The sequence below is a fragment of the Myodes glareolus genome, chromosome 19 (assembly GCF_982192425.1).
Source record: "Myodes glareolus chromosome 19, mMyoGla1.1, whole genome shotgun sequence".
NCBI classification, from domain to species: Eukaryota; Metazoa; Chordata; class Mammalia; order Rodentia; family Cricetidae; genus Myodes; species Myodes glareolus.
The window spans coordinates 46506433-46532752 of record NC_142044.1 but is presented as its reverse complement, the minus strand read 5'-3'; the positions used below and the strand labels follow the sequence as shown (position 1 = coordinate 46532752).

At 50.5% G+C, this 26320-nt stretch overlaps 1 protein-coding gene across 2 annotated transcripts in view; it reads right to left on the bottom strand.

The window, feature by feature from the left end:
* Parvb (parvin beta) overlaps positions 1–23835 on the bottom strand; it is a 79716-nt gene extending 55881 nt beyond the window's left edge. Inside the window, exon 1 of one of the 2 annotated variants that reach the window (XM_048444975.3) lies at positions 23676–23835. In XM_048444975.3, the coding sequence (XP_048300932.2) occupies positions 23676–23745 (70 nt within the window). In that variant the 5' untranslated portion in view covers positions 23746–23835. Of the gene's footprint in view, positions 1–777; positions 920–23675 lie in introns of those variants that run through there. The other variant, XM_048444977.3, reaches the window with a different exon arrangement.
* Between the last annotated feature and the right edge of the window lie 2485 nt (positions 23836–26320).

The following is a 26320-nucleotide window of genomic DNA, read 5'->3' as shown; positions in this document are numbered from 1 at the left end:
CACAATGAGTATTTCTTATGCCACTGAAGAGGCATGGTGTCAGTCACACAGCAGGTCAACAGCTGGGGTTGGCAGTGGAGAGGAGGTTAAGGAGCCCTGACTGGGAACCAGGTCATTTGCTGAGTGACCTGAAGCAGGTGGTTTAACCTCTCTGGCCTCCTGTCTACCCCCGCTGTGAAAGTAAACCTGTTGCGAGAACCCAGAAAGCTTGGTGTGCGTCAACTGTGTCAAAGCTCTCACATCAAAAATGGATGCTGGGCTACCATTCATAGTGTGCACAGAGGCCAGTCTTCTTCTCAGGCCTGCCCAGTGCTAAATGCCTCCCACTGGCTGCTCCAGTGACAAGACAGCGCTGGAGAGACAGTTAAGCAGGGAAATGCTCTCCCTACCACGACTGAGTTCCTTTTACAGGACCCCTATGGGAGATAGAACAGACTCCCCTCTCGTTACACATGTTTGGTGCAGCACGTGTGCTACACACACACACACACACACACACACACACTCTAACCACAGCCTGTCGCTGACAGTGTCCCAAGTCCCACTCTTCTGGTTCCAGAGATCCACATGGCCCACCAGACTGACAGAAGCTGCATCCCACAAGTTAGACCCTCATCCCCCTTGGCTGTCACAAGATGACCAAGGGTCCTCCTTTCCCATCACCAGCGTCCCACCACCTTCCCAGGATTAGGCCAGCCAAGGGTCCATTCTTGCAAAACAACACCCACAGAGCAGGGCCATAGCAGGGCTGGCTGAGCAGGGAAAGGGACAACTCACTGTCAGCAGCGTCCAGCCAAGCGGGTGTCAGAGTGCTCTCTAGACCTATAAGCAAGCAGCCACAAGCGCTGTCCCAGGCAGGACAGATGCATGTGTGTCATATAAGGGTCACAGGGACATCACCATGACTTGCAAACAGGGAGCCCCTGAGGAAGCCACAGAGGCCAGGGCTGTTTGACAAGATAGTGCCACTGGCCACATCAGAAACAACTTCAGGAACCACAGTGGCAATCCCTCCACCCCCAGCTGCTCCCCCAGTAACCCCAGTGGCACTGAGAAGGGAGAGAAGCAACCACTCCATGGGGTGACTTCGTGTTCCCTCAAACTCAGCAGCAAAGTGACCAGGAAATTCCTAACTCTGAGCCACCTCCTGGGGTCTGGGCTGGAGGCTAGGGAAGGGTAGGGGTCTGCCATCTCTCAGGGATAGCTCTATGATCCTCAGAGGAAGGTGCTATGAGCCAGGCACCGGGTGGCCAAGCAGCAGTATCTCCTGGTTGTCAAGTACACAGAAGACCAAACACAAGGATGCTGAGTGCCTGTCACCCGTTACCACGACAACAGAAATCAGATTCCAACGGCAGCTTAAGCTAGGCAGAACTGTGTGTTTTGTGTTTCAGTTTTATGGGGACAGATCCTCTAAATACATCCCCAAATGGCCTGAAACTCCTGATCCTCCTGCCTGAGCCCGCAGAGTACTGGGATGGATTACTGGCATGTACCAGCAGTCCTGACGTGTTTTGCTTTGCTTTTGTTTTTTGCAAAAGAAGATTCTGGAAGTGCGAAAGAGGAAGTCAAAGTAGGACGCTATATCTTTGCCTGCAATATATCCCCTTTTCTGCAGCCACAGGACACTCTGCCTGAGCTCTGAACCCCGCATACTATGCAGCTATCTGTTGAGTGGGGATGGGAACCCCAATGGACCTCTCAGGCCATCTGTGATCAATGAACTCATATGCCTGACATCTCAGAAGGTCACTGGTTGCTATTGGTTGTAATTATAACAACAGTTGTGTGTTGCTTCCTACCCTAGTAGGCAGTTTCAGGTTGAGGACCCCACTTAAAAAACACCTAGACTTTGTGGATCCATTCCAGTGCCACCAAAGGATGCTAGAGACACAAACTGGACAAAGCTGCTGTGTCCCCAGAAGTTCACAGACAGTTGTTTCTGATCAGCAGGCACACTCCGTGCTAACGACGAAAGTGTAGTGCGACGGAACCATGGCGGCCTCACGTATGACCGCACGGAGCATGTGCCCTGTGTATGGCATGCACGCTGCACTTCTATCCCACTGGCAGAGCAGAGGTTGCTCACACAGCATCTCCCCAGATGTGAAGGAATAAGCTGCGCTCTGATGTCATGGTGAACACTGTCTGTGACAGCTGTAGGATCTTCCCGCTCCGTCAGTCTGCCTGACCTGTCAGCCTATAGCAGGCAGCCGGACTCAGAGCCTCTCTCTGTGTTCCACGGATGATTCACAGCCCAGTAGGTTCAGCAAGGAGAGAGGGTGTCACCTCTCAGGGAGGTCAGTATTCCCTAAAGGGCTCAGCTTTGGGACAGGCAGCACCAGGGCCAGGAGGAAGGTCCCACCAAGACGTGCCAAGTTCCCTTGTCGGTGGACAAAATCCCTCTGCACCATGAGCCCAGATAAACCTCCCCTCCTAAGCTACCTACCAGGTGTTTTACTGAGGTGGCAAGGGCATTAACACAGCAAAGAAGACATGCAGGAGGGACGATATGTAGCGTGTCCCCAGTGTGTACAAGGGCGAGGTTGTGGGTTGTATCCCAGGTACTAACGACTGGAGCGCGTTAAGGCCCTTGGGATCCATGTCGAAGAGTCTAGAAACATCATCTCGATTCTTTTTCTTTTTGGTTTTTTTGAGACAGGATTTCTCTGTGTAACAGTCCTGACTGCCCTAGAACTCACTCTGTAGACCAGGCTGGCCTTGAACTCACTGAGACCGGCCTGCCTCTGCCTTCCAAGTGTTGGAATTAAAGGCGTGTGCCATCCTTCCCAGCAACAAATTGCTATCAATTCTTTTTTTTCTTTTTTCTTTTTTTAAGCATGTTTTTAAAATTTATTTATTTATTATGTATACAATATTCTGTCTGTGTGTATGTCTGCAGGCCAGAAGAGGGCACTAGACCTCATTACAGATGGTTGTAAGCCACCATGTGGTTGCTGGGAATTGAACCTTGGGAAGAGCAGGCAATGCTCTTAACCGCTGAGCTATCTCTCCAGCCCCTCTTTTTTCTTTTAGAAACATTTCTAGTCCTAATATTTGGCCTATACCTGGGTCCCTGACCCAAGTTTCTAAAAGCCTTGTCATTCCCCAGGGGACAGGAGCATCTTTTGTTCTAATGAAGCAGCTTATGGAGGTTCCTGTATGGGGACTGGTCCCAAAAGGACCAAGGCACCAGAGAAGCTTAGAAACACCAGTTCCCTTGTCTTCTGGAGAGAGATGGGGCTGGGGTCCGAGTCCCTCATCTGTTCTGCCTTCATGAGACCCCTCTGTAAAATCCCTTACCTAGCACAGTTGGGAGGGCTTCCCAGTTGACACGGCATGTCCTCATGTTGGGACAGTGGCCTACCTGAGCTCCAGAAGGGCTGCTCCCATGTTCAGACTCTCTCAGACTCACCACGCGCCTCCTTAACCCACTACTCATCCAGGGACTTTGCTGAGCTTTTTAAATAAAGCACAAAGGGAACTGTTTCCCAGGGTTCCACAAATGAACTAAACCAGAGCGGGCATAGGAATCCCACTTCCCATCAGCCCCTTCACTGGCTACGGCCTGTACTTGCACATCCAGGAGTGCAAGTGGGGTGATCTTGCAGGCTGAGCCTCAACCCTCAGCTCTGATGCTCTCTGGGTCCATGGTGAACTAGAGGACACCCCAGTGGTGTCCCCAAAGAGCTGCTTGGCGTGCTAAGAGATCCTCTCATGCCTGCCAGCAGCGACAGAGGCACGGAGCCACGTGTGGCCATCTGTCTCCGCCGTGGCTGTCTGTCTCCTGCAGTTCTCAGCACATTAGCCAAATGCTGTACAAATCATCCATTGAGTTCTGGGTTTACAAATCCACTCGCTCAAATCCACAAGCTTGAAGCATGTTCACAGTACTGACTCGGCCACTTGGGAACAAGCTCAGTGAAGTAGGAGGTCTAAGTTCCTGGCGTACATGCGCCCGCTAAGGTCAAGTGGATGACCTCTGCCTCCTTGTCTTCAGCCTCACTTCTGAGAAAGGAACTATTTGGTGGTCTATTTAGGGCAGTGGTACCGTGGTATCGTGCTTCAGACTGGTGACCACTGCGGGTAACACCTGGAGCAGCTGCCAGAGTTCCCACACACAGGACAGTGGCCTGATGGAGGAGCCTGTCACAGAAGCCTCAGACAGGCTGACAGACAGATGGGCTCTGTGAGGCCCATGGTAATAAACCAACAGAGGGAGAAAGAGAGTTTGGTTTTTGGAGACATGTCTCATGTTGAAGGAGGCTTGAATTCGCTGGGTAGCCAAGGATGACCTTGAACTCCCAAGCCTTCTAACCTCCTGTTCCCCAGTCACATGATCACAGCTGTGCACCTCCACTCCAAGCTCTCAACAGACTCCACACACCAGGGGCGATGTCTTTTTGACAGCAGCACACGTGAAGCCTGGTTACGTGTCCAGCGCAAGCCTAGCGCCTCAGAGGTAACTGGTTCACAGAGGGTTAACGGTGGGCCCTTAGAATCCTCACAGAAACTTGAGTGAGCTATCCTGAGAGCCGATCCTCACACACTGGCCTCTTCCAGCTCAGCCCAGGTTTCTCCTGCCTGACTGCTCAAGGGTCACGTGCTGAAGGCATTCTTTAGGGAACCGTGATACATGCCTGTGGTCCCAGCATTTCGGAAGAGGAGGCAATGGAGTCTCAAGTTCAAAGCCAGTCTGGGCTTCGTATGAAATAGGAAGGAGGGAGGGAGGAAGAGAGGGAGGGAGGAAAAAGCAGGAAGGAGGAGGAAGGAAAGGAGGGAGAAAAAAGAAAGGTGGGAGGGAGTGAGGAAGGAAGGAATGAACGAAGGAAGGAAGAAAGAAAATTAGTTCCTCTCAGTCTCGATATTGAGGCTACTGGTTTCCGTGACAATCAGCCCCGAAGTCCTACAGAGGCTTCGTGCATCTCTATGCACTCTCCTGGCCCCTAGGATACAGGGAAGAACAGAACTTCCAACAGGATGAGCAGAGAGGGCCCAGAAAGGGGGAAAATGTGTCCTGGGATGTCACATCCACTGCTCCTCTCTGCTCGGCAAGCATGCCACATGCAGAATGGCAAGCGCTATTTAAAGCCACATGACAGCAGGCCTTGCCTGTGTTTAATGACACACAGCCTGCACCTGTCAAACAAGTTTAGTAAGACTTCTCAGGGGAAGCTGCGCCACGGGCGGGCGGCGCCTTCTTAAGCTGAGGCCATCCACGCACAAGGTGGGGTGGGTGTTCAGCACTCAGCTGGCAACACCAGAGTTTCAGGGCCAGGAGTATCCCTGCACCCCTAAGAGCATACTGGAGTGTCACGCTGGCTCCTTCAGATCCCCAAGGCTAGCAATGAAAACCCTTTAACAGCTTGTATGTCAGAGAAAAAAAAAAAAAAAACCTTATCTCATGGCTGAAATTACACCACAGAAAACAACACAGCAGAGGGAAGTTAGCTTCTGGGGTAGGGTACTGTGGACACAAACAGGGCCTCTGGGTCTTCCTCCTTAGACAAGGGCAAGTCCCCTCTCTCTCCCCTTGGAGCCCGAGAGCCTCAAGCAAACCACTGGGTGCAGGACCCAGATAAGTGTAAGCAGCTGTTTTGACTATCTATCTCCTGCCATTTCCTCACCTCGGAAAAATAAGAGCAAGAACAGCGGTAATAAAACAGGGGCTTGACAATACAGGCCGTCAACCCAGCGCGCGCGGCAGCTAGGAGCAGGAGTTCAACAATACAGGCCGTCAACCCAGCACGCGGCAGCTAGGAGCAGGAGTTCAAAGTCATTCTTGGTTTTATAGTGAGTTTGAGATCGTCCTGACTACATTAGGGGGGGGGGGGGACTGTGATAAACACAATAATAATAATAATAATAATAATAATAATAATAATAATAATAATAATGAGATTTAGTCACTAACAGAATCAAGGTCACTGTGAATTGAGTAAATGTCCTTTGGAACTCATGCCCCCCTGGGACCTGAGAATCTACTGATTTGAAAATAAGGTCTTTGAAGACCTTAGACTCAAGATCAGGGCAGATAAGGGCGGGCCTGCAGCTGCACAGAGGGAACACCACGAGAAGACAGAGGCAGAGGTGCACACGGGAACACTCGGGAGAATGTCATGTGACATGGGAAAGATGTATCACAGAGGTCAGACTTCAGGCAACTGCTGTAGCTGGGAGAGACAGGAAGCCTCCCTGGGTGGCTGGGACAGGGTCCTGCGGCCCCCTGGGCTGTGGTCGCTGCAGAAGGGGTATGTAGTAAAGCCCCGCTCTTCAAGCCAGCTGGCAGTGCTGGGTGCTAGCACGGTGATAATATTGTCATGTCATTTTTTTTAAAAAATGTTCTTGCTACTTTCTTGTGGGTTTTCCTAAAGAATCGTTTTATTTTTAATTCTGTGTATGTGGGGCGAGGATATGTATGCACACATGAGTAGCGGTGCCTCTGAAGCTGGAATTACAGGAGGCTGCAAACCACCCCACATGGGTGTGGGGAACCAAACCCAGGTCCTCTACAGGGCCACTGCACGCTCTTCACCTCTGAGCCATCTCAGCAGCCTGCACGTCCGTTTTTTTTTTTTTTTTTTTTTTTTGAGACAAGGTCTTGCTGCATAACCCAGACTGGCTTGAAACTTACTCTGTAGACCAGGCTGGCCTTGAACTTTCTCCAGTTCTCCTGTCTCTGCTGGAATTATGGGTACCTTCGCCACACGAGGCTGGTTCTGTTGCCGCTGTTGGAGTTCTGAGACAGGGTCTCACTGTGTCTATCAGATTGGCTTGGAACTCGCCGTGTGGCTCAGGCTGGCTCTGGCACTGGGATTCCACTGAACTGAAATTTGAATCCCCCTCCAGGAGGCAGCTAAAATTGGAAGAGGTCCTGCCCCAGCTTCCAGCAAAGTGCCTGCCTGGAGAAGCTGGGGAGATGAGGCTCTGGGGCACCACTCTGGATCCTACCTCACACCACGTGTGTGACCCCACTGTGGCTCCCCAGAACCTAAACCTATGGTCTCAGGACTCAAACCCCAGCTCCAGGATCTATGGCTTCTGGCTTCCCACACAGGCCTTGGTTCTGACTGGCCCTGTCCCCTATCTGAACTATCACGAAGTTTTGGTTTATCTACCCTCTCCTTCCAGTGCACCCAGTTTTATCCACCAGCTCCCTCTATGAGTGGCCAAGGGAGGGCCCCTGCAGGGGCCAGTCTGCTCCGTAGTACTGGCAAATACCCAAGGGCTACAAGGGACAGCCCCTACCAAGGTCACAAAGCCTTTTGAATGACACAGGGGCTCAGTGTGCCAGCTGTCCCCGGACTTCGTCCTTGGCCAAGAGTCAGCATAGAGTCCTCTGTGTTTGGAGGTTTTAGAAACACAAAGGCTATTTTTAGTAGCTGTTACTGCCCCTCGGCTCTTCCATTAGTTTCAGAGGCAAATAATTCCATTCCATGTAACCCGATAGGCTCATGCAAGGATTGCTCTCACCAACAAACACTTATCGAGCATGCCACCACATGCTGTACCCTGCCTGGCTCATTACTGTAAAAAAAATAAATAATTTACTTAACTAATGATCACAAATCCTCTAATTTAATTTGCTCTTAAATGTGTTTAATTTTCTCATAATAGAACCACACACTTCAAAACTAGGCATTTCTGCTGTGTCAGAAACAGGAGGCAAAGAAGTGAAAAGAGATACTGGTGTAGTAGGGGCAAGCCTCTGAACAAAACACTCTGAGGCAGAAGTGAGAGGGTCGTGAGTTCAAGGCCAGCCTGGGCTGTGTGAGGAGGCAACCTCAAAGCACAACAAACAAACAAAACACCACAAGCAATGGGGGGGTGGGGTGAGGCTGAGCCCCACCCAGGTCACTGACCCACCAGGCTGGAATATGCGAGGCCTTTAAGAAGGAAGAATAAGGTGGGGGATGAGGTCGTCAGAACTTCTATTTATTTATTTATTTGTTTGTTTGCTTGTTTTGTTTTGTTTAAGACAGGGTTTCTTTGTGTAGTCCTGGCTGTCCTGGAACTCATTCTGTAGAACCAGCTTGGTCTCGAACCCACAGAGTTCCATCTGCCTCTGCCTCCTGAGTGCTGGGATTAAAGGCATCTGCCACCACTGCCCAGCCAGAACTTCTTTTTAAATACTAGATTAAGAAGAGATGAAACTAGGATTAAGTACCATGGTGGTGTCCCGCTTTTACAAGGATGCTAGAGATGCAAACTCGGATCCTCTTGGTTTGCATGCCAGCATTTTACCCACTGAGTTGTCCCCTCTCCCCCGGCCCTGCACTTTTTGAACTTCTAAGACCACAGATAATGCTTGTAGCAGGTAGGCAGCTCACACAGAGGCCGAGGCTACTGAAGGCAGTACACAGAAAGTACCCAAGCTGGGGGAGAATGTTCAGTTGATACAAGGCTTGTTGTCGGCATGCAAAACTGAGCTCAGGTCTCCAGTACCCACATAAAAGCTGGGTGTGGAGGCTCACACACAACCTCAGTGCTAGGGGCGGAGAGGGGGAGATACTGGGGTTTCACTGGTTAGCCAGCCTTACCAAAATATCCAGCTCCAGATTCAGGGAAAGATTATCTCAAAAATAAGGTGGAGGGCCTGGAGAGTTGGCCCAGAGGTAAAGAGCACCGAATGCTCTTCCAGAGGACCCAGGTCTGACTCTCGACACCCACACAACTGTTAACATTAACCTGTAGCTTCAGTCCCAGGGGATCAGATACATTTTTCTGACCTCCATGAGATGTAAAGACATATATGCAGGCAATATACTCATACACTTAAAAATAATAACAAATAAATAAATAATGTTCACTTATTTGAAAGCAGTTGAGGAAGATAACTGAAGTCGATCTCTGACCACACACAGGCAAGTACATCAAACACACACAGAGAAAGGCTCATAGAGACAGAGAGATCAAAAGAAAGTAAGAGATGCATACACAGATACACACACACAGACTCATGGACACATGGACACACACACACACACACACACATACACAAAATGAAAAAAAAAGAGGGGGCTAAATCATGCCTCTGATCTATGGCATCAAAACTGTGGCACAGACCAAGACTCAGCAGCTGACAGTTCAGGGCAGCTGGCCCTCAGCAGGTGTTTGTCAATAAAGCTTTATTGGAACAGAACTAGACTCATTTGTTTCTATACCACCTATGGTTTCCACAGCACAGTTCAGTGCAAAAGAGACAGCTTGCCTTCTGAAGATGAAATATCAATTAACTGCACCCTTTACAGAAGACCCCAGGTGTAGATAAAGACTGAGAAGTAAAAGGAACCCGGGCTCAAAGGCACAGGCCAATGTCTACAACAGTATAAATTTAAGAAGGTACAACACAAGGTGGCCTTGAGATCACCTCTTGATTAACCAACCCCACCATGGCCAGAGCCATTGCACAACTACAGACATCGAGAGACAGGGGATTCAGAAGCAGGAAGGTTCCAGGGGCCTTGTGTACACCCAAGAAGTCAAAACAGACGTGGAATAGCACTCAAAGGTCCAATGAGCCCAAGGCTGGTTCTTCGTGGGGCAGATGGGAAGACTGAAGTCCTGACTGCTCTGCCCGCTCCCTCAGCTCAGTGGGCACAGACACCAATAATCTCAGTGTGCAGGAGGCTGAGGCAGGAACAGGGACAGTCAAGGAAAGCCTGGGCTACCTGGTGAGACCCTATCTCAAAGCCAGCTCCGTGGCGCCGGCTCGCCTGACAATGCGAACTTGGGTTCAATCCCTAGTGTAGAAAAAAAAAAAATCCATCCTCCTGCACACGGATGGCTAAGCCCCTGAGGAGCCCCTCTCAGGCAGCCACCTGCCTCCGCTCACAGGAACAAGGTGCCACTTTGAGTTTGATTTCCAGTTTCTTCTCTGGGGCTGTTGTGGGCCCCTAGGGCTCTCTACAACACACTCAGTAATGACGTTTAAAATTAGATGACTCCGACATAAGGAAAATAATAACCGGTAAACAGGGCTACAGTGCGGGCACGCGGCCTCGAAGGGCTCCTTACAGCTGGAGGAATCCAATATCTCCCATCGACCTCACCACGCGCTTACTCTGCATGGCCTCCACCGCGGTCACTTGATGGCTATTTTTATGCCTGTTGTTAAAAAGCTTAACCCACGGGGCGGGCGCACGGCTCAGGGTCTCGGTGCTTGGGCAGCCCGCGTGAAGCCCTCTGTTCAGTTCTCAGCCTCCTCCTCAGAAGTGTGGCGCTGGAGCCATAGCCAATTTAATCACACAGAAGCTAAACCTGAGAAATGGGCTTCGATCTTCGCCTAGCATCTTCGTGGAGGAGGGGCTCAGAGGCTGAATGTCCTTCAAGGTCAAGGTCATGGCTGTCCGACTTTCATTTGGATACTATCACATCTGTGAGGGGGCTGGTGAGATGGCTCAGTGGTTAAGAGCACTGACTGCTCCTCCAGAGGACCCGGGTTCAATTCCCAGCACCCATATGGCAGCTCACAGCTCTCTGTAGCTCCAGTTCAAGAGAATCTGACATCATTATACCAATGTGCATGAAACAAAGTTAAATAAAGTTTAAAAAAAAAAAGACTCTGTGAGACCACTCAGCAAGAGACTGGGCTTCTCACCTCTCTGAAGGCCTCAGTCTCCCTATCTATAAAATGGGACTTATTTCAGGCTGAGGAAGGCAACATAGTACTCAGGCGCAAGCCTGGCCTGGCGGCTGGGCTCCCATGATAGGAAGTGGTGAGGGCGGGTACCAGGTGCTTAGGATTCCTGAGAACCCCCCAACACAGCATTAGTTCTCTCCAAGTAGTGAATGGCTGGACTTCTGTTTAGATAGAGTCAGCATCCTACTGGAAGTGAAGGCCAGGGTCCATGAGAAATCATGTGTCACATAGCACACTCGTGACCCTATCTCCTATGGGTGCCTCTCCTACTGGGCTTGGGGAGCACGCAAAGGACACGTGGACTCTGACCAGTCTCAATAAATATGATCCTTGGTCTCCACCCAACTCCTGCAGTGAACCCTTCAAAGCCATGGGCCAGGCAGTGCCTGGGCACTCCTCCCTAGGAGCCCCTTCCACTCGGGGAGTCTCCTCTCTTTAATACATCTTTCACGGTGACCACTCCTTGACCCTGTTTATTTTACTCTGAGCACCAAATAGCAAATCAGGACACTACCAACCTGTGTCAGCTTTGGTGACATCATTGTCTAGCACCTAGCTCCCTAGGTTGAGGTCACTAAGAACAAGAAAGGCTCCATTGACAACCGCCCCCCCAAAAAAAACCCACAGCAGGGCCTGGAGCGATGAGATGGCTCCACAGCTGAGAGTACTGGCCGCTCTTCCATAGGAAGGCAGGGGCAGCAGCTGGTTTTCTATGAATGTGAGGCCATGCTGTTCTTTTTAGTGAGTTCCAGGCCAGCCAACTTGACACTGGGAGATCCCATCTAATGAAAGAAAGAAAGAAAGAAAGAGAGAGAGAGAGAGAGGGAGGGAGGGAGGGAGGGAGGGAGGGAGGGAGGGAGGGAGGGAGGAAGGGAAGGAAGGAAGGAAGGAAGGAAGGAAGGAAGGAAGGAAGGAAGGAAGGAAGGAAGGAAGGAAGGAAGAAAGGAAGGAAGGAAGGAAGGAAGGAGAAAACTGGGAATGCAGCCCAGGGTCTAGTGCTGGCCTAGCCGGCTCACTCATGAGCTCTAGACAGAGGCCAGCAGTGGGCGGGTGCAGCAGCCACTGTCGACATTTATTTGATCGTGTGCTGGGTCTGTGGGTTCTGACCACCAACACAGGGTCAGGAAGAGGACATCACATCTGGGGTTTCCCTGTTCTGAGATTCCAGTGTGGATGGAGATCACATGTGCTCAGAGTCTCATACTGAATGAATACAACCATCTGGACAACACCCACCCTAGACTCCAGCCATGGGGCGCGATAATGCAAGCCTGCTATCCCAGCCTGGGGGAGGGAGGAGTGAAGGGCGCGGGGGGGGGGGGGGGTGATCAGGAGGATCACATAACTTGCTGGCCCAGCCTAGCACAATCACTGAGTTCCAGGGGGACCCTATCTCTAAAAACAGTGCACCTGAGGGACACAACCTGAGGTTGACCTCAGAACACATGTGCCCACACACACACACACACACACACACACACACACACACACTTGGAAGAAGATGCTAGCAAGCCAAAACTTCATGTCTCTGCACAGTCTGCATTTTATTAGCTCAACTGAGACAGATTCAACTCTGCATAATTCCCCTACTTAGGGACACGAGTCAGCGACTTTTAGAATATTCTGAATGTGTGACCACCACCACCATCAACTTAAAAACATTCTCCTCACCCCCAAGCATCTATAGCACTCACTCCCTAGCCCCCAGCCTCCAAGAACCACTTGTCTACCTTTGGGCTCTATTAATTTGCCTACTCTGGATTTTCCATCCCATAATATTTGTCCTTTTGTGAATAGATTCTTAGCATGTTCCAGATTCACCCATGTTGCAGCACATACCAATGTTTCTTCCCTTTTCACTGTTGCAGACTATTCCATTTTGTGGATATACCACCTTTTCCCCTCTCATTATCAGTTAATGGCCCTGGGGTTGTTTCTATTCTTTGGCTATTATGAATAAGCAACACAAATGGAAACCCTATGTTCACATTCCAGTTCTGATCGAGCCAGCTCCCAGCTTTAGAAACTATAGATATAGATATATATGTGCATGCTATATTATATGTATGTAATATACAAACATATATAATTATATATTATACATTAATATTTGACTGTAAGATATTAAGATGTATTTATAATATATAATTACATTGTAGTTAATATATCATATAGTTATATATGGTGTTTATATATAATATATATAATTTTAAAAAATATTCTCCTTCTCCCAAAAGAGTCTCTCAATGAGAACATTAAGAGTGACATAAAAATCAGATCTCTATGAGAGCAAACTAAATAATTGTAGAAATGCATCCTTGCAATGAGGCCCAAGCAAACAAATAAAACAAAACCACCAGCAGCTGCAAACAATAAGATTAAAATTCTGTGTGTGCTGCTCCAACAAAATCTCCCGTCATTAAAATCTCATTATACTAATAACATGTCTCCTGCATACATTTCAGGACAACACTCTCCCCCGGCAAAAGGCTTTCAGACAGCCACACCGGAAGTTAGATGGCGCCCTTGCTGTCCCCAGGAGAGGTACATGCTCCCATCTCATCTCTGTAGAAGCCCACACTTGGACCAAGTTACTCTTGGAAAGAGATGGCAGACATGAGCCCTGGGTACCCTGCTGTACAGGTTCAGACAGTCCCTGCTGGCTCCTCATTCAAGCCTTCCCATTGGAAAGGGCTACCCAAATGCGCCATGCTGGATGGTCCCATTGTATTTTTATTGCTTCCATCCAATGACCAGCCTTTTCCTCTCTTCTGTCATTTCCTCTCTGTCCAATGGGCAGAGGAGGGAGGTGTGGTAAGTTGAAAGAAAATGCCCCCTATAGGCTCATAAGGAATGGCACAATTAGAAGTGTGGCTTTTTTGAATGAAGTATTCCTGGGAACTGGCTTTGAGGTCTTGGATGCTCGATCCAGGCCTAGTGTGACAATCTCTTTCTGCTGTCTGCAGATCAAGAGATAGAACTCTCAGACACTCCTCCAGCACCATGTCTGCCAGCTTGCTACCATGATTCTCGCCGTGGCATTAATGGACTAAATGCTGAACTGTAAGCCAGCCCCAATTAAATGCTTTCTTTATAAGAGTTGTTGTGGTCAGCCGGGTGATGGCGGCACACGCCTTTAATCCCAGCACTCAGGAGGCAGAGGCAAGCGGATCTCTGTGAGTTTGAGGCCAGCCTGGTCTATAAGAGCTAGTTCCAGGACAGGCTACAGAGGATTTCTACAGAGAAATCCTGTCTTGAAAAAAAAAGAGTTGCTGTGGTCATAGTGTCTCTTCACAACAATAGAAACACCAAGACAAGAGGGTGGCAACAGGCTGACTGAGGATGGCATGCTAACAAACAGAAAGATGTTGGCACCTGTATGGCTCATGTGACCTCCCCCCCCCCCCCCCGCCAAGGCCTTATGTTAAAATCCACAAGCTGTGGAAACACATAAAGACCCCCCCACCCTCTGCAGGAGGTCAAGGCTGACATTTTCCCCCTCTCTCATCTCTAGGTCCAGGCAGCAGTCACTGGCGTCCAATGACTGTGTTGAGAAATCATCAGAGATAAAGACTTAAAACCGCACCGACATGCGACCCTGGAGTCCCGGACGTCCTAAGTCTAAACTCAAGCTGTCTTCAGGGCTGAAGCCCTCAGGAGAAGCGCCACGTGGTGTTCTAGCTTCTGCAGCCCCCCCACACCCACACCCTCAGCACTGCAAATCCTCAGCTCTGCTTCCCTCAGCAGCTCCCTCTCTGGCTGCCCTCCCACTCTCCTCCAAGAACTTGTGGGCCTGGAGACAGTGCAGTGGCAGGACACTTGCCTAGCATGTGAGAGGTTCCAGGTTCGATCCCCAGTGGTGAAAAAAGAACGAAGAAGCAAAAGGAAATGGGGTAAGGGGGGAAGAAGGGCCAATGAGAGGGCTCAGCAGGTAGAAGTGACTGCTAACAAGCCTGACAACACACAGAGACATACACAGCCATACATAAATGCACACAGAGACACACATACACACTTCCATACATAATGCACACACAGAGACACATATCCATACATAAATGCACACACAGAGGGGCTGGAGCGAAGGCTCAGTGGTTAAGAGCATTGCCTGCTCTTCCAAAGGTCCTGAGTTCAATTCCCAGCAACCACATGGTGGCTCACAACCATCTGTAATGGGGTCTGGTGCCTTCTTCTGGCCTTCAGGGATGCACACAGACAGAATATTGTATACATAATAAATATTTTTTTAAAAATGCACACACAGAGACACACACATCCATACATAAATGCACACACAGACTCACACACATACACACATCTATACATAGATGCACACACAAAGACACACATATACATACACTACCAGTATGGGTCCCTATAATCCCTCCTTTGAAAGACGATGTTAGTTAAAAAGAAGAGCAAGAGGAGAACAGCAACAAAAGAAGCTTAGAGCAGATGTCCCTCAATACTGATACTAAAATCATCACCTACACCACACAGGCTGAGCTTGGAGGCCGCTCCATCCGAGTATTCAAAGCCTAGGCCTGGGGGTTCCAGCTCCCTGCAGTAACCCGAGCATTAGCGGTTGAGCAGAAAACCCTGGGTCACTGAACCAGACTGCTGCTTCCAGAAACCTCTTGACTTACGCACACAGTGCCCACAAGCACTAGGAGATATAGAAATCACTGCAGCCTCTTTAACTTGTCGATAACTTACGGTTAAAGCCTAGATTCTTGGGGTGTGTGAAGTTTTCAATGAGAAGACGCATAAAGAGCGACACTTTTTAAAAAAAAAAAAAAAGAATAAACTCCCAAGGTGGCGCTGCCTGGCCAAGCCCGAGTGCAGAATGTGGGCCAGTTGACCAGCAAAGAGTCACATAGCAAAGTCAAGGTCGGAATTTCAGAAGGTCTAAGCTTGAAGACCCCTGTCTTCAACAAACAACACACACAAGTCTAAGAATGAGCCTCAGCCGGCACTCATTCCTTTTCTGCTCTTGGCTATGACTATCGTGGCCAGCTAAGGCTCCCTGGCCTTTCTGGCTGGGCTGACAGCCGCTGGAAAGGCCCAGCATAGGATTCCATAGTATCTGCTGCTATGCCAGCTTGCTGCCTGCAGCACAGACCACAGGGGCAGAGCAAAGGCTCCCGTGAGAGGGCGTCAGGGTCACAGTGGCTGGAGACAATGTGTTCAGCTTTCTCTGTCAACTTGACACACTGTAACCGCCTGGTTAGATTGTCAGTGAGGGAGTCTCTAGATAAGGTTGACCTGTGACTGTGTCTGTGTGGGACTGTCTGTGTTTGGGGGCAGTGAGTGCCTGCATGGATTAAGTGTGCCTGGTGCCCAGGGATATCAGAAGTGGGCGTCAGAGCCTCTGGAGCTCGTGTTACAGATGGTTATGAGCTACCATGAGAGTGCAGAGAATCAAACCCAGTCCTCCGAAAGAGCAGCCTATGCTCTTAACCACGGAACCAGAGCAGTGTTTCACAACCTATGGGTCATGACCCCTTGGGGTTGGAAGAACCTTTCACAGGGGTCACCTAAGATCATCAGAAAACACAGGTATTACATTATGATTCATAACAGTAGCAAGATTACAGTTATGAAGTAGCAATGAAATAATTACACAGTTGAAGGTCCCCACAACGGAAGGAACTGTATGAAAGGGTTGCAGCATTCAAAGGCTGAGAACCACTCGTCTTGGTTGCCCTGATTGATGTAGGAGGACTCAGCCTAAGAGTGGGCTCAGAGTCTTTGAGAGCTGAGGACTAAGCCCACTTGCTTTCTCTTTGTTGTTATCTGGGTGTGGCGAGAGCCGCTTCCCGTCCCTTCCTGGACTTCCCAGCAATGAGGGCCATAACCCGCGGCTGTGACTGGATCCGTGTATTGTGTCTGTCAGGGTGTTTACCAGAGCAACAGGAATGCAGCTAGAACAAAGTTAGGGTCCCAACACTCCTCTAGGCAGAGACTTCTTCAGCTGTTCCCAGCATCCAGACAGCTGCCAGGGAGCGCTCTGAAGGAGCGGGATAGGGCAGCCAGAGTCGCTGTAAAGGTGGGAGCCCCAGAAAAGGTTTCTGTTCCAGCGAGGCTATTCACACAGGTGGGGAGGCACGCGGTTCCCAGCCCCGTTTCTCCCAGGCTCCGACACACCCTCGGAAGTCGGCAATAGAACTAAGTTTGTTCGGAAGCGGAAAGAAACCCACTCGACCCCTCGCTCTACCACCAGACCGAAAGGGTCACTCGCCAGCGCTCATCATTAAGTGACACGGCTTAGCAGCCACCCTGTGCTGACAAGGCTTATCATCTCCTTCCTCAAATCCTGCTCGGTCTTCAGGATGGCAGACACTGACTGGTAGAGATGAAGTCACCCAGCCAGGCGGTAAGCACCTGTATTGTGCACCCCCACAATACTGCCCTTGATGCCCAACAAGCTGCATCACTATAGACTAGAACCAACTGAGCTGCACAACCCTGGCATCCCTCTGCCTCCATTCAACGACGTAAGTATGGAGGCGAGATCCCACAGCCAACACATAAATGGGGGTGTATAGGTCCCCACGAAACAAGCACACTTGGCCAGGGCTGGTGGCCCACGGTGGATGCTACGTGCTCTAGATGCAAATTCTTCCTCAGTCTGTACTTAACTCCTAACGAGAAGTCCTGCTTTGGAATATGTGTTACTAAGAATTAATGATGCAGAAGCCTGCAATGGATTGCGCATGTCTGCACTCTCTTACCCCAACAGCCATTAGCATAGACAAGATTAACACCATCAAGCCAAGTTGAGTTTATATTCCACTTCATACGACTGGGATGTTTTCCAGCCCAAACGTGCTCATTAGGCGTTTACTTTCCTGAAAAGCAAAGCCCACAGCCAATGCAAAGAGAAGAAACTGTCTTCTTCGAGTGCGTTTTTCTGTGATGAATCACGCAGTTGCCTAGAAGAAAATAGCTAGGTACAGGAAGCTGACCTCGGGCAGCCACGGCCGGGCGGAATCAATCAAAAGAGCACTTTAGAACCAGCATGGCAGGTGTTGGCCCACTTACACTGTCTAAACATCCCTTAATTATTCTGAGGACTGGACGGGAGCAACGGGGTGAGCAGCTTCGGGGTGTTCGGTAAACGCTAATTCCACAGAGGCGAGATGGGAATTGAAAGCAGAGCGCCTCCAAGGCTCGTGGGGTTGGGTGGATGGTTGACCGGATCCTTCTGAAGAAACTGCACTGTGGGAGACTCACGGAGTCAGAAGAGAAGAGAAAGCCTAGCTCAGAAAGGTAGAGACTGAAAGAGGCACCGTTCTCAGGGCCAAGAGGCACCTCTTGCTCTGCGGAAGCTCGTTCCCAAGAGATCTCAGAAAGCCTCCAAGAAAAGCACCCGGGGGACCATGAAGCATATGAGAACCCTTGGAGGAAGGCCTGGACTTAATTTTATGATCAGAAAAACAATGACGACAAACCTGATGAGGCCACATGCAGCTCCCATGAAAGCCCCTCATGCCCTCTCAGAGAGATTCTCCAAGTCCCAGGGGGAAGTGTCGCTCCTGGATCTGGCAGCATCAGGGAAACAGGTGACAGACAGATGGCTGCGTACTGGGGACCTCAGCTCAAAGAGGTGGCTGGAGAGGGACTGAGGACACAGGAGCTGAGAGCCCAGACCACCAAACCGGACCTTTCTTCCTGGACCAGGAGCTGCCTACCCCAGTAAGATGACCTGCTTACTATGTAGGGAAGCAAAGGGATGAGGCTCGGCTCCGTGGTATGGCAAGAGCTTAGCATGCTCACAGCCTTGGCTTCTATCCCCAGTACTCAGGTCCAGGTTTGTAAAAAGGTTCTGTAGACCAGTTTCTTGTCATTGGCAGGGTCTCTAGAGACTAACAGCCCCTTGTTCCTCTTTCCACCAGAACTTTCTAGAAAGCACAGCATACACACCCCCATTCCTCACCTGCTGACATCCATCGGCTCCCACCTTTCTTCCTACCAAACTGAGGCTGTGAGACTCCACCTACACCCACGCCCACACCAGCCTCCTCACTGTCTACTCCACACTGTGGCCTGCAGGGCCTTTAATGACTGTCACCCAAATAGGTTGGTCACTCTTGCTAAACCCCAGAACCTGCCTCTGTGGCTGACCATGGCCCCACATGCCATACCACAGCCCAGTCACAAGGCAGCTCCCTGTGACTTCCCCAGAAGGGCCTGGTTGAGGGATCTTCTCTGGGGGCGTCCCCTTTCCTCTAGCTAATTTAGAGTTATTTTTTGTTTTCAGTGGAAGATATGTCCTGGTTAGGTTTCATTGTCAAGTTGACACAACCTGGGCAGAGGGAACCTTCACTGAAGAACTGCCCCTATCAGATTGACCCGTGGCCCTGTCTGTGAAAGGTCTGGATGGATGATTGACAGGGGAGGGCTAGGGCTCTGTGTGAGCTCGCTGAACAAGAGCCAGCAAGTGAACCAATAAACGAACCTCCTCTATGGCTCCTGCTTTAGCTCCTGCCCCAGTTTCCATCAATGACCCACTGTGACTGGGACGTATAAGTCAGATAAACCCTTTACTCCCTCAAGATGCTTTTTTTTCAAAAATTTATTTAGTTATTATGTATACAGTGTTCTGCCTGCATATATGCCTGCACACCAGAAGAGGGTACCAGATCTCATTATAGATAGTTATATGTGACCGTGTGGTTGCTGGGAATTGAACTCAGGACCTCTGGAAGAGCAGCCAGTGCCTTTAACCTCTGAGCCATCTCTCCAGCCCCCTCAAGATGCTTTTGGTCAGGGTTTTGACATAGTAACAGAGAGGCAAACTAGAGTAGGCCATTAGCTCCAGCTGGGATCCCAACCCCTCAATTCTAGCAGTGGGTGAAATGCTCGCCCTCTTGTCCAGCATGCACAAGGCAGAGGGTTGGATTCTCAGCACCATGGGAGCCTCGCACAGCGGCCCAATGACCACATGGAGGAAACTTAGTTGTGAGTGAAGGGAGCCAGCATAAAAAGCCACACACACTTGGATTCCACTCATGATTCTAGGAAAGACAAAACACGCAGGTTGTTTAGGAAAAAAAAATTCAAGAATTTAGGGGCCTTGGGGAAGGGAGGGTCAGACAAGCAGGGCAGAGAGGAAAGGGTCTTGGGACAGTGTCACTGTCTGGTAACCAGGCAGCAGGGATCCTTCATTCCACACTGTCTCAGCACTCAGGATAAGAGCAGCCTCACTGTCAACTATGGGCTTCGAGACAGAAACTTAAGTTGGTTTAGGTCTGAGATGAAGTTTCACACTGCCTGGAAGAATTGAGGGGGGTGGGGGAGGGTGCACACTCCAGTCTTTACTCCATTTCTAGGAATCAAAAGTGCATGCAAACAGACAGACAGACAGATAGATAGTTGCCTGATACACAGATTGACAGATGATATAGATAATTGGTAGAGTAGAGAGTTGATAGATGATAGATTGTCTAACTGTAAAGTATTAATGTGTCATGCATTACATATGTGTGTCTTAAGGCAGCTGGGGACAAGAAACCTCTTGTCTGGTGGCCCCGGGCTCTCTGAGAAACCCCAACACTTGTCCCTAGGGAGTGGTGTGTGCCGTTAGATGACTGTCCCAGAAGCAGAAGGGCCTCCTGGGGAGTTGAACCTTAAGTTTCCCCTTATCACTAGAGGACAGCTGTGTCTCAGATCTAAACAGCTGCAGTTACCGTCCGGGCTCCATCCTTGGACCTCTGGGCCTTCCCTCCTGCACTCACAGGGAACCCTGTGTGGGACATCTTTCTTCCGTACCTACCCTCCTCCATACCCTGACCTCCAGAAGTTGTAAGCTGCCTCCTGACCTCTCAGGGCACAGACTCAGGTTCCCCATGGGGAAGCCTGAGTGTTGAAGGCGTTCCCTTCCGTTTTCCAATGTGCACAATTAGTCACACTTCCCTTTTGTGACCAGGCCACCCCGTGCAACTATAGTGCCTCCACTGGACTGAATCACGCCCCGCTCATTCTTAGACACTTCCTGTGCTGGGCACCCTAGCATGCCCCACCTCCTACCCCTATCTCCTAGAACATGACAGAACATTTGTCCCCTCTTTGCTACTCTGCCAGGCCGGGTGGAGCTAAATGTCCATATGTCCCCGAACCTTGAACTTCACCAGCCATCCCCTCCCTACTTCCGAGGTCCTCAACTCAGGAAATGTCCAGAGTCCACCCTGGATGTTCTGACGAAAGAGAAGAAACAGTGTTTGGCTGTCAGGCTGGAAAGCCCCCATGCCCTCCCCCTGGCCATTCCCTAGCAGGCATCCATGCATAAGCTCCCACGGCCCAAAGTCAAGGCTAAGAGCAGTCAGGAGGGCCAGTTGCCAAGGCAACAGGTCTGCAGAAATACTGGCAGCTCTCAACGCTCAATTATTCAAGACCTCATTACACAGTCTTCACATTGGCCCCTCCATTCCTTCTCCACTCCCCAGAGGACCACATGAAAGCCATTCGGCCTTTCCAAGGCTGGTCTGTCCCTCCATTCCTGCCTCAGAAACCAGTTGGGGTTTGTGGCTTTCTGGTTATAGGGAGGACAGGTATTCCAACCTTGAGAACCGAGGCAGGATGGCAACACCAGCAGAAGCGGTAGGCAGAGGAAGGTGCTGCTGGGGTTCTAGGTGCATTTAAACTGGGCCAGACGGGTCCTCTGTCTTCTGAACACATACGGCCTCATACAAGCAAGCAGAGACGCACTTAGGATCGGAAACTGAGGCCAGCTCATTATTTGACTTGTGCAGCCCTTGTGTTCCAATAGTGCTAAGTACCACCTCAGAAAAGTTGTAAGGGGCGGGGAAGGCAGCTCAGTCCGCAAAGCGCTTGCTTGCGCAAGGACCGGACTTCTAGCCCCAGCACTGATGGTTTTTAAAAAGCCAAAAGCCAAGTGTTGCTCACCTGTAATCTCAAGTCAGAAGAGGTAAAGACAGAGGACCTTGGGGTTTGCTGGTCCAAGTCAAAGAGCTCCAGGTTCTGTGAGAGAACTTGCCTCAAAATAACAAGGTGGAACCAAGCGTAGTAGCGCATGCCTTTAATCCCAGCATTCAGATGGCAAGACCAGGCTGGTCTTGTTTCAAGCCAGCCTGGTCTATACAACAAGTTCTAGGCTAGCCAGGGTAGACAGACAGACAGACAGACAGACAGAGATAGAGAAATGGATGGATTTATAGATGATAGATAGATAATGAGGAACACTGAGAAAGATACCCAGCATGACCTCCAGCCTGTACACGTATGTGCACACACATAGAACACACAAAAACTGTAACCATTCACACCCTTATGCGGGTTTTTCTATAAAAGATTATTTTTTGTTAGGTTTCATCCCCAACATCACCACGCCCGTTCCTGGGTCCTCTGACAATTACAGTTTAGGATCATGGGACTTCCCATCGGCTTCCACATTATGGCATCAATTCCCAGGGCCCTGAAGGATTGAGCCTCCCCTCTACTTTTGAAGGTCTGGACAGTATCCAAATCACATCAGATTCACAGATGGTAAGCCACGAGCAGGTGGCAAAATACCTGCAGTTCCTGATACGGGAAGGCTGAGGCAAGAGGCAAAAGTCCTAAATCCAGGACTTTGAGTCCGGACTTGGTGGCATAGCATAACCACAACTCAAAACCAAATAAAAACCAGACAACGGAATGAACAAAGGTCCATCGTGGTCCTAGCTTGTGAGATGAAGAGAACAGACTTCTAGGCAGGATCACAATGATTATACTACACCAGCCAGGCCAGGGAGACAACCGTACATCTCATTCAGGAGACCTGATAGAAAAGAAAGCAATACAGATCGACCTGGAGGGTCTGCAATGGGGATTGGGGGAAGGAGGGGTGGGGGGGGGACTAGGCCTTCATGCCCTCAGGGAACTAGACAATCCAGTTTGATCAAGGGCGCTGTGGGGTTGAAGACCTGGAGAGGCAAGTTTGAGCAGGGTGTGGGAACCACAGGATCTTCACGGGTTCTGTCAAAGTGTAAGTAGTACCACACTTCCACACTTCCAGTCAAGCTCTACAGCTCCCTACGTGCCTTGCCTTTCAAGATACCTTGAAAGGCCAGAGTGAGCCCGCCCATAATTTACAGCCTGAAGGCTCCTTTGTAAATATATCACACTGTCCTTCGGGCCCATGGGGTGATTGTTAGTCAGCCTCCTGGGACTATCTTATCCCTGAAGGTCCAGAAAGGAGTCAGAAAAGAGTCAGAAAAGAGTCAGAAAAGAGTCAGAAAGGAGTCAGTTTGCCTCCTGCGGCTGGAGGAGACCCTCTGGGCAACCTATCAGATGAACCCTAGGCGGCTAATTCCCAGGAAGTCTGGCCACGGGGCTTCTTTCTACCTGCCTTTTCTCTCAGCAAGCCCCTCCCATTCCTGGTGAGCGCCGGGAACCTCAGCCCCAAAGGCAAGAGCCTTCAGGACAAAACAATAGAGGTTGGAAAGTCTCGCTAGGGGAGGGCTAGGAACTCCGGGATGCTTAAGGCACTGGCCAGGGAGCAATTGAAATTCTGTTTTTTAAAAGTTTAAAAAGTTAAAAAAATAAAGAAGAAAAAGAAAAAAAGTTTAAAAAGTAAAAGGATGTTCTCAAACTACTTTTCTGCGCAAGGGGTATGATTGGGGGGCGGAGAGTGGGGGCTCGTGGCCTGGTTCCAGGCTTCCCAGGCTCCTGGCCTGGGTATCTTATGCCCTTTCAGTGACTCCCAGTTTAGGGACTAAGCCACGCGTGCAGGCATCAAGCAGTCAGCAGCCCGTTCTCATTACGCATGTGTCCAATCACTGCGACGAGAATGTCACACGACAAGGGTGGACACAGGAACCATAGCGTGCTCGGTCTGTGTCCAGAGCAGGACTAACGTCCTGGGCACCAGGCCAGCTCTGCAAAGGTCGCAGGGACAAGGACCGGCCCGTCGCAGAGGTTGCGGACAGTGCAGCCTAGCATTGGCGCCGCCAGGGCGAGTAGGGAGCAGATACCCGAGGGACAGAGCTGGCAGCCGGCTGGCGCCAAGAGAACACGGGGGCGCACTCACCCTCCCTGGTCTTCTTCTTCCTCGCCAGTGTGCCGCCCAACTTGCCCAGGAAAGATTCGTCCTTCTTCATCTTGGGGGCCCGCGGGGGTGGGCGATCGTGGCGGCGCGGAGGACATATGGGAGTGCGCGCCACCCACCGCCGGCCGGGGAGTGGCCAGGAGGGCGCGGCCGCGGCTTCCCCGCCCCTGCCTGCTGACCTCGAGGTTCGGCCGCTACAACTGAGCTCCCCCTGAGCTCCCGCTCACAACGCAAGCGGACCCTGTGCGTGGTGCCAGGCACCACCAACCCCCTTTTGTGCGGACCTCAGCGTGCTGGAAGCCCAGAATCAATTAGTCCCACAAACGTGTAAAGTCAGCTGTTGAGTCTCTGCCAGGATTCCCGGCATCCCTTATTGGGTCGATGCTTGGGGGTGTAGTGGGTGCCTTTGTAGGACAGTGGCCTCACACACAGTGACCCTTCCCCCAAGGCAAGCTCAGTCAAAGACTTTCATGGGAGCCACCTACCAGCTCCCAGGGGGCGGGAGGAGGGTCAGGAAGGGCACCTGGAGGAAGAACGAAGACCCAGGGAAGGATGTTAGGTTAACATGTCCAGGTTTGAGTTGCACCAAATTGACTGACGCTGACCTGGGAACAGAAGATGACGAACAGGGATGAGGCCAGGCAGGGAGGCTTACTAGGGGGAAAGTGAAAGGGCTTCTAGGGACTCTGAGAGCCAGGCAGGCACACGCAGAGGGAGAGCCAATGGGCTGTGGTTGCAGGAGGAGGGTGGGTGCACGGTGCAGCAGAGATAGGAGCTATCAGGACCTGGGCTGGAGTGAAGTTGCCCCACCTAATCATAGCGTGGGGATGAGGGTGGCTCCCTGGAGTGGGGCTGAAGGTGGGTTGGGAATGGTTCCCTCTCCCTTTGTGCCGGCTCCAGAGCCTCACTCTGGTGAGCGATTTCAGTTCAGGGCAGGAAATACTAACAATTTACATTGGCGGAAGGGGTGGCCAAGCTGGCCTCGCCTTGGAGTTTGTCATGAAGAAGAGCATGCCCACTACCTATGGAGATACAAGCCAAAGGTGGAATGGGGACAGTGGGGACTCCAGGAGGTGGAGAAGGAGCAGAGGGCCGGGATTTAGGAAGAAATGGGGAAGAGGGTTGTTAGGAAGGCGTGGTTTCCAGAGGCAAAGGAAAGAATGGCCTTCCTTCACTAGCAGAGAAAGAAAACTCACATTCAGGGGCAATCATCTGTCTCCCAGCCCAAGTCCTGGTAGCTGCTGTCTCTACAGAGCCACCTTCCCATCCTCCTGATACCACAGGCCCTTTGGCCTTCCCTGACCGCTTCTCGGTGCTGAGGCTGCATCTCCCTTAACCATGGAGGAGCCTCTAGATCCCAGGATCAAGGAAATCTCACAAATGCAAACTCGCTGCATTCATGCGATGGTCAATCTGATCGTCAACTCAACCAACTCCCCGGGACCACCTTGGAAACAAACCTCTGGACATACCCAGGGGATTACCTACTCTGGGCACTGAATGAAAAGGTGTGATGACTGTTCTCGGGTATCATCTTGACCACATCTGGAATTAACTAAAACCTAAGTGGCTGGGCACAGCTGGGGAGGATTTTTCTTAATTACATCATTCGAGGTGGGAAGAACCACCCTAAATCATTACATCATTTGAGGTTGGAAGATTCACCTTTAATCTGGGCCACCTCTTCTGCTGGCGGCCTATATAAGGGACATGGGGAAAGGAAGCTTTTTTCCCTCTTTGCCTTCCCCTGTTCTTTCTGGCAAGTCTATTCCTTCACCACTGGCATTAGAAGCCCACCTCTTCAGGATTCTGGCATATACTGAAGACCAGATGAGACATCCAGCCTCATGCACTGAGCAAGTACTAGATTCTTGTACTTTCTGTTGGTAGACAGCCATCATTAGACTAGCTGGACCACAGCCTATTAGTCACTCTAACAAATCACACACACACACATACATACATATATTATCATTTGTTCCTCTAGAGCAATGGTGGGTAGTGACCCCTTTGGGGATCAAATGACCCTTCTGCAGGGGCTGCCTAAGACCATCAGAAAACACAGATGTTTACATTATGATGCATAACGGTAGCAAAATTAAAGTTATGAAGCAACAATAAAAATAAGTTTACGGTTGGGGTCCCCACAACCTGAGGAACCGTATCACAGGGTCGCAGCATGAGGAGGGTTGAGAATCACTGCTCTAAGAACCCTGACTAATACAAAGGAGAGAGAACCGAGCAGCGGCACTCATCTCTGCTTCCTGCCTGTTTTTCCTGACTGCAGTTTAAAAAGCTGCTGCACACGCCTGCCGCCATACCCGCCCCATCTTGACAGACTATCCCTGCAAACCACAAGCCACACATTAAACCCTTAAGTTGCATTTACAGCAAGGAAAACAACTAACGAGTGTGATAAGGGCATGGCAGACGGAAGGCAGACAGAGAGGAGAGAACTTGCAGAGACTGCAAACCTCGCAGAGTGCATGCCAGGGTTAGGGATGGGAAGGTCCAGAGGGCTCTTGAAGGCATTTCTGTCTCAAGAGAGAATCTGCATGTTACTAGCAAGCAGGGAGAACGCTGATAGATCACAAATGTGGTTACTGATACTCCTGTGAGGTGGGGAC